Here is an 8,483-nt window from a genome sequence, read left to right as displayed (position 1 = left end):
TCCGGGTTGGAAATGGTCTTCAGGAACCCATGCTTGTCGTAAGAGGCGACTAACGGGATCGGGTTGTCAGGCTCGCTGACTTGGTTGAAACATGACATCGATTCCCAATTGCGTAGATCGATGCTCATGATTCTGACCACTGGATTGTCTGGTCCAGACTCGATCATATACAGACCGCCGCCATATAGCCGGAATATCGCTGAGTGCGGCGTAAAACAACCAGCTTGTTTTTTGTATGACATGGTCGGAGGTTCGAACCACAATCTAGGGCTGACACTCTATCAACTAGGCCACGGTGGCGGTCAGGGCAGGTTGTTGCTGTCGAGTCACACGTCAGACAACACATAAATAGTAGTGAAAAATAATATTTTTATTCTATTGTAACCTAACATCCAGACTGAGAAGACAAGATGACGGAAGCTGAAATACTTTGTCGTCGGCTATTCCCATCGAAATGTTGTCATATTGTGTCAGTGAGAACGCTGATACTGAAAAGAGAACATAGAGATAAAAACTTCTTGTATATTGAGGGGCGGTGGGGTAGCCTAGTGGTTAAAGCGCTCACTCGTCACGCCGAAGACCCGGGTTCGATTTCCCACATGGGTACAATGTGTGAAGCCCATTTCTGGTGTCCCCCGCCGTGATATTGCCGGAATATCGCTAAAAGCGGCGTAAAACCAAACTCACCCACATTCTCTTGTATATTTGAAAAAATATTTTAGTGAAAATAGTTCTTTGATGAATTCATTTACATGTCATTTGCTCTCAATGGAACACAGGTGATGGGATAGCCCAGTGGTTCATGATCACGTACCCGTGAAGTTCCGGGTACAATTTGTCCTCAGCAAGCGACTAATGAGATCGGGTGGTCAGGCTCCTGACTTGGTCGACACATGTCATTGTATCCCAAATGTTGTTTAACGCCGCACTCAGCAGTCTTCCAGCTATGTGACGGTGGTCTGTAAATAATCGCGTCTGGACCAGGCAATCCAGTGATCAACGTCATGAGCATCGATCTGCGCAACTAAAATATCATTACATGCATCAACCAAGGCAACGAGTCTGACAGCCATTGCGTAGATTTATGCTCATTCTGTTGATCACTGGATTGTCTGACCCAGACTCGATTATGTACAGACCGCCGCCATGTAGCTGGAATATTAAGTGACACGTTAAACAACAAACAAAACAAAATGCACAAAAAACGTTAGTCACCTCTTAATACTTGCATGGGTTGCTGAAGATGGCTGCTGAAGCCGACGGCACAAAGCGATCTTAATAATAATATTAATAATAATAATGCTAATTTTGCGCCTAGAATCCAACGCGATGCTGTTCTCTGGCGTTACATTATTACCCTGAAGGAATTGTACTTTCAAAGTGCTAAGCGCGACCGTATAGGTCCGTACACCCGCTTTTCAGGTACCCATTTTAAACAGCTGGGTGGACTGAGTGCAATGTGGAGGAAGTGCCTTGCCCAGGGACACAACACAGTATGAGACCCAGGTCACAAATTTTGGTGTCTCCACCGGGATTCGAACCCGGGCCTTTGGCGTGAGAGGCCAGCATGCTAACCACTGCACCACTGTGCTCCATTGTGTTAGCGCTAAGACGGGCCTAACTCTTGTACCTTCACATAGGGTTACTTGCTAGTCTTAACGCTAAGATTGATTCGGGCACGTTGGTCCTGCTGGTACATACTTCCCTCTTGGCTGACGGCCATCTCGACAAGGTGGACACAGGTGTCGCTGGTGACGGTGTAGGTGTAGCTGTTGCCGTGGGTGTCGTTCAGGAACCAGACGTCCGCTGACAGATCACTGATGGCCTTGGTCCGAAGATACTTTGCTTCACCTTGTAGAAACGTTTTACATTTATAGGGCAAAATAACAGATATCAGTAACGGATAATAATAATAATGTGTCCATTTATATAGCGCCAAACTCCACCCTAGGTATACTCATAGCGCTAACAATCAAGGCACAGCACATTATTACCCCGGATAAGCTGCCTGTTAGGCGCTAGAAGGTTAGTCATATGACTTTTTTCCACCGGGAACCCATTTTCCTGCTGGGTGAACAGAGACAATTTTGAACAAACTCACTTAACTCGCCTAAGGTGAGACCACATGTGTCACATGTGCTTCGTTGTGGGGCAGGACTCAAGTCCTAGAAACTCTCAGGAGTCAAGCTGCCAAACACGGTCACCCATCCAAGGACTCTCCGAACTCGACGCTGCTTAACTTCAACAATTTGTGACCTGAGCTTTGAGCACAGGACCACGCGCGGATGTGTCTGGTTAGTTAGCCGGCATGTATTCTAGAGCTTCTTTGTAGGGGCAGTTTGGCGGCGTTGTGATTAGAAAGATTTGGCTAGTCAAACCGAAAACCAGGATTCGATTCTCCGTGTGAGTGTCCCTTCACGTGTAATTGATAAAAGCGGCGTAGAATTTGAATTGCTCTCGTACCAGCGCACTCACTCTCTCACGGAAGTCGTGAGCTGTGAATGTTCTAATTATAAACCTATGCCATAAAATATTATCCTAATGAGTGAGTGAGTGAGTTAAGATTTACAGTCACATCGGCAATATTTCAGCTATATCGTGACTAAAACAAGTTTCAAATTGACCATAAATAGATGTAAATTATAACAACCTGTCAACGAAGGACAGTAAAACCAACTAGAATATCACAGTATCAAGAATTAAAACAAGCATCTCTCTAAAATTGGATTTCAAATTAGGACAAGACAGTATAAAAATGGGATATAGATCGCCAACAACTGAAGTTCGATCACCATACTAGGGACCTTGGGGACTTACAGTGCATTTGCTACCTGCATGGACCTCAGTTGGTATTATCCTAAAGACTTATATGAAGGTGAGTGAGTGAGTGAGTGAGTTTAGTTTTACGACGCTTTTAGCAATATTCCAGCTATATCACGGCGGGGGACACCATAAATGGGCTTCACACATTGTACCCATGTGGGGAATCGAACCCGGGTCTTCGGCGTGACGAACGAACGCTTTAACCACTACGCTACCCCACCGCCCCCTTATATGAAGGTAAAGTTCGCCCCCTTATATGAAGGTACTGTCGACTGCGGCTTCAGCCAACATTCACCCAGATGAGGGACAGTGGGGTAGCCTAAAGGTTAAAGCGTTCGCACGCTGAAGACCCGACTTCGATTCCCCACATGGCTACAATGTGTGGTCAATTTATGGTGTCCTCCACCGTGATATTGCTGAAATATTGCTAAAAATTGGCATAAATCCATACTCACTCACTCACTCAGTGACGTACCTGGGATACAAGGCGACGGCATGGCGTCTGTGTGAAACTGATGGATACACTGCCGGTCATACAGCGTCCACTTTAGTTGCTGCAACAGGTGCCAACATCATCATGATAAACATAATTCCCTAATTGCAACACATGCATGCTTTTGTCACTTCAGGCGGGAGATGCCCCAAGATCAGATTCACAAGCGCCACAGCAACCCAATGACTTGGTTGACACATGTCATCGTATCCCAAATACGTAGATCGATGCTCATGCTGTTGATCACTGGCTTGTCTGGTCCCCCGCCGTGTAGCTGGAATATTGCTGAGTGCGGCGTTAAACAACAAACAAATAAACTAAGGAATCACAAGCCCCATGTACAAAACGAGCGTACAGATTCAACTGAGCGAGTGAGTGAGTGAGTGAGTATGGTTTTACGCCGCTTTTAGCAATATTCCAGCAATATCACGGCGGGGGACACCAGGAATGGCCTTCACACATTGTACCCATGTGGGGAATCGAACCCGGGTCTTCGGCGTGACGAGCGAACGCTTTAACTACTAGGCTACCCCACCGCCCCATATTTTCAAATGAATATGAATGCACAAACTGACGTATCTTGGGTAAACATCGTGCACAGACATAATTGAGTAGAGTATCACTTTCAGCCAGCCGGGTGGTGGTGGGGTAGCTTAGTGGTTAAAGCGTCCGCTCGTCACGCCAAAGACGCGGGTTCGATTCCACATATGGGTACAAAGTGTGAAGGTCATTTCCGGTGGTGATATTGCTGGAATATTGCTAAAAACCTCACTCACTTACTCACTCAGCCAACAGGCGTAACGTACACCGTACAGAGCGGCGTAAAACACAATTCAGTCACAACACATCATCTAAGACCTACCGTGTTATAATCAATGTGTACTGTCCGACTGAAGGTAACATTGCTCGTGCCGTTCCACACAGTCTCTTCCACAGTCAACCTTCTGTTCCTGTAGTCATAATGAACAACGCTCCGTATTTCCTTCAATGTCACGTAGTCAGTCGTTCTGTCAATCAACCCTCCCACCTCGAGACTCACGGCTTCCCATTGGTCGGGACCGCAGCACCTCGGTTCAGAGGTCAGCACTTCCGGGTCAGATGTTATGATCCTCAGAACGAAAACCAAGGTGAATGTAAAAACGTAGATTTCACTTCCTGAATTCAAACGTGTGAACTTGACTATGAGATTCATTGTTGAGTCGAGGTTTGATCCAGGAGAAGGTCACTGTAGTATACGTTGCTGAGATACGCTGTCTTGATACGCTATCTGTTCAGATACAACGCAGTTGTCTCGCGTTATCTCGCAGTGTGTCTCGCGTTATCTGTCGTGGTCGCCATCATACATATCGTTGTGTAACATTGTCAAAGGGCAATCTATTCGTGTGAGTGCTTGTTTATTTTCACACAGCACTCGGCTGTATTCTGGCCGTTTAAGAGTCAGCTGTAAATACATGTACTCGAGTCTTGACATGACGCAGCAATGATTGATACTGTGAGCACCCACCATGCGGTTGGAACAATGACGTCATCAAGCAAGTCACCGAGTTTTAACATTCGTAACTACTCGCCTCTTTCTGTAACCAATAATCGTGGCAAACCAATCAAATCGCGCGTAGTAAAATGTGAAATGAGGTTAAATAGTTTCTTTGTGATTATCGATTTTCATTCTTAATTCCGTGATTATAAAATTATCTTTTTACTGATATTTCTTAACAACATAAGAAACTTACTTGCAGGTTAAACAAATTTGTTCTTGTTGTTTTCTAGGAGCAACCATGTTTGGAAATTCAGAGTTATCTTTCCTTGGAAATAGTCCTAGACTAGTTTCATCTCCGTTCCCGTTTGCACTTAGACAAGGCCCAGTCGTGAACATGGTCACGAGAGGGGTACGAGTCGCCATCCGTCTTGCCGGAATGACACAAGTAGTTACGAATGCGAGTCTTTACACTGGGTACCAGCATTAAGACCAACTCTAAAACCTAATCACCATGGGGCGGAATAGTTTCTTCGTTTTCAATATTTGTGTCCCGGGGTACCTGAGGGGAGAGGGGAGGGGAGTTCACCCGGACTCCAGAAGGTACGGTGGGGTAGACTTCTGGTTAAAGTATTCGCTCGTCACCCCTGGATTCGATTCCCCATGTTGGTAAATTTACTGAAGCTCATTTTGGTGATATTGGTGGAATATTGCTAAACGCGGCGTAAAACCATAAATACTTACTCCCCAACTCAATCTAGAATTATTCAGAAGTTCGAATTTGCCCAGGTCTAGGATCTAGGTTCCATGAGGAGAGCTATGCATGAAAGGACTGATCGGGACTTGTCCTCAATACGTCGTCAAGTAAATATGTACTGGCGTTCTCGTTACAAAGTACTGACAAACTAGTGGCCACACTAATTTGCCATCACGTGTCTATGCACAAATACACAAGAGACCTTCGTGTGTCTGTATACTGTGAACTGACACACACTGACCATCACCCCATCAAAGCAGCCTTTGCTAAAAGCGGCGTAAAACTAAACTCACTCACTCACTCTGAGACGGAATCGTTGGATGCAGTGTGGCGGCTGCACTATTTGTGTATTACCCCGATAGGTAGATATGGAGGGGAGATCTCGTGGGCTGATTGATAGGCAATTGCAAGACATAAGACTTTGAATTGGTTCCTTTGATTTGAGTGATTTGAGTACAAGTTGAACGTGTTCTCTAGGCTTAGTCTTAGTAAGTAACCTTGCAAATGCATTCTTCAGTCTTTGAAATCTGTGAATTTGATCATTAGAAATACCATAGAGGAGACAGTTGCAGTAGTAAAGGCGGGAAAGAATAAGTTTTGCAGTGGCATGTCGTGTAAGATGATGCCGAACAGAGGCCCAGATAAGCTGCGTATCCGGGTAAAAATACGCATAGAAAGTTTCAATTACGCATTGAAAAATAATTGTTGCGTACCACTTACGCATTGAAAATGTAAGATACGCAAAAAGTTTAAAACAAATGCGTACGGAATATATATATAAAAATCGCTTGCGTAATGAAAAAGACATCGATTGCTATCAAGTTGTACTGTTGGTATAGGACAAGTGTTGTACTGTCAGTATAGGATGAGTGATTTTTTTATGAAATCATTTCCATTATATATAGGTTGGTTTTGATTAGTTATGACATAAAGCAGAACATACCTGCTTAGTAAACTTACTCAATGACATAATACTTAGGTGAGTAAAATTCTTGAAATACGCACATATTGGAAAGCAGTGGGTAACGGAAAATGAAATAATATACCCACTCAACATTCATAACACCCACTCCAAAAATAATACAGTGGGTACAGTACACTGGAGCTCTGGCTGAATAGAACCAATATTCCTCGTGTGGAAATAACACGTTCTGCATAGATGACTGAAGTAGTCTTCCATTATTATGTTGGTTGGTTTGATGTTTGACGCTGCACTCAGCAATATTCCAGCTATATGGCGGTGGTCTGTAAATAATCGAGTCGGGACCAGACAATCCAGTGATCAACAGCATGAGCATCGATCTACGTAATAGGGATACGATGACATGTGTCAACCAAGTCAGTAAGCCTGACACACACACGACCAATGAAATATTCCATGCTAAGACATGCCTCTTCTTGATGAGCTGTGTCCAAAGCAAATCCTTTCACCAGCTGTGATGGTCAATCTCATGATCAGTAAGTAAGTTTCCGAAAAGCTTAGCGTATAGGGTAAAGAGTAGAGGCCCCAGTAAGGAGCATTGAGGGACGCCACATGAAAGCACTGAACTTTGACAGACTGTGTTTGCCATGACTACTGACTGAGATCTATCACAAGCATGAATGTGTGAATGATTTGCATTTTGAGCCGCTTCCAGCAAAATCACGGCGGGTGACACCAGAAATGGGCTTCACACATTATGAAATTAAACCCGGGCCTTCGGCGTGACGAGCGAACGCTTTAACTAATAGGCTACTCCACCGCCCCCACAAACATAGGAGCATGGGCGGATCCAGGAATTTTGAAAAAGGGTGTGTGTGTGTGGTTCAGGGGGTTCGAATCCCCTGGACCCCAAACCCACCCCACCCTTGGCTCCGCCAACGCAAAACAAAAATCTTCAATATGGACTTAAGTCCATTAAAGGGGGGGGGTCGAACCCTTGTATCCGCCCATGTAGGAGGTACACTTTTACGTACTGTACCATCAATACAATAATCTAGTTTGAGAGGATGGATTAAAATGGCGTGGTCTTTGGTGTCAAACGCTGATGAAAGACCAAGAAGCCAACATAGACCAACATAGCAATATACTACGACGAAGATATTGTTCAAGGTTGTTTCTGTGCTATGGGCTGCCCGGTATGCTGACCGGCACTCGTTCATCAAATCAAACTGTGTCAGATGAGCACCAATGTGAGGTTTTACTACCTTCTCCAGTGTCTTAGATATGGAAGTATACTAACTCGTTGGTAACGTTATTTGTAGCTGGGATTTTGCTTTGCAACATTTTTCTCAAGTACCGTGAATAGCATTTAGTTTGTTAGTTGTGTGTTCGCAGTGTAACGCCGGCCTACAAATCTTGAAATTTAGTTGACAAACAGGTAATTGTTATTTTTATTATTTTTATTATTATTGGACATTTATATAACGCATATTTCCACGCACTAGTGCATGCTGAAGGTGCTGATTGTTAATATGAACGCCGTTGGTGTACGATAACGCGCCTTGCTTGACAAGCCCTTTAACTAACTTTATAGGTGTCTCGGTGGTCAGAATCACATGCTGCATGAAACCCATGTGCCCCACATATTAAACTATGTTACTGTGACATGCACCCGTAAAGACACGGGTTAGAACTGATCTTCAGTAACCCATGCTTGTCGTAAGAGGCGACTACCGGGATCGGGTGGTCAGGCTCGCTGACTTGGTTGACACATGTCATCGTATCCCATCGTAGCTCATGGTGTTGATCACTGGATTGTTTGGTCCAGACTCGATTATTTATAGCCCACGGCCACATAGCTGGAATATTTGTGGGTGCGGCGTCAACCTTAACACTCACTCACTCACTGTGACAAACGTTTGTTTGTTTGATCAACGCCGCACTAAGGTGGTCCATAAATAATCTGTAAATTATCGAGTCTTGACCAGACAGTCCAGTGATGAACAGCATGAGC

At 44.5% G+C, this 8,483-nt stretch overlaps 1 protein-coding gene and 1 non-coding gene across 2 annotated transcripts; both read right to left on the bottom strand.

Moving 5' to 3' along the window:
• Positions 1 to 355: 355 nt before the first annotated feature.
• Positions 356 to 4,897, bottom strand: LOC124280708. Its single transcript, XM_046716693.1, has 4 exons — positions 4,179 to 4,897; positions 3,299 to 3,377; positions 1,702 to 1,851; positions 356 to 488 (listed from the first exon to the last, which is right to left on the bottom strand). The coding sequence occupies exons 1-4, from the start codon at positions 4,506 to 4,508 to the stop codon at positions 376 to 378; spliced, it is 672 nt and encodes a 223-aa protein (XP_046572649.1). The 5' UTR covers positions 4,509 to 4,897; the 3' UTR covers positions 356 to 375.
• On the bottom strand, positions 1,521 to 1,591 carry Trnae-cuc. The gene has a single exon. It is a non-coding gene; the product is annotated as a tRNA-Glu (tRNA).
• Positions 4,898 to 8,483: the final 3,586 nt, after the last annotated feature.

This window comes from Haliotis rubra, unplaced genomic scaffold (genome assembly GCF_003918875.1).
Source record: "Haliotis rubra isolate DU_JTF1 unplaced genomic scaffold, ASM391887v1 Scf272, whole genome shotgun sequence".
Taxonomy (NCBI): domain Eukaryota; kingdom Metazoa; phylum Mollusca; class Gastropoda; order Lepetellida; family Haliotidae; genus Haliotis; species Haliotis rubra.
The sequence above is the reverse complement of the archived record's forward strand: the minus strand, read 5'-3'. Positions and strand labels throughout refer to the sequence as shown.

Excerpts from the sequence above, each read along its gene's own strand:
- LOC124280708 (XM_046716693.1), bottom strand. The coding sequence starts at position 4,508 with ATGAATCTCATAGTCAAGTTCACACGTTTGAATTCAGGAAGTGAAATC. Across the intron at positions 3,378-4,178 it reads TACACATTGATTATAACACG|CAACTAAAGTGGACGCTGTA; the intron begins GTAGGTCTTAGA and ends CACCTGTTGCAG. Across the intron at positions 1,852-3,298 it reads GCCGTCGCCTTGTATCCCAG|GTGAAGCAAAGTATCTTCGG; the intron begins GTACGTCACTGA and ends CGTTTCTACAAG.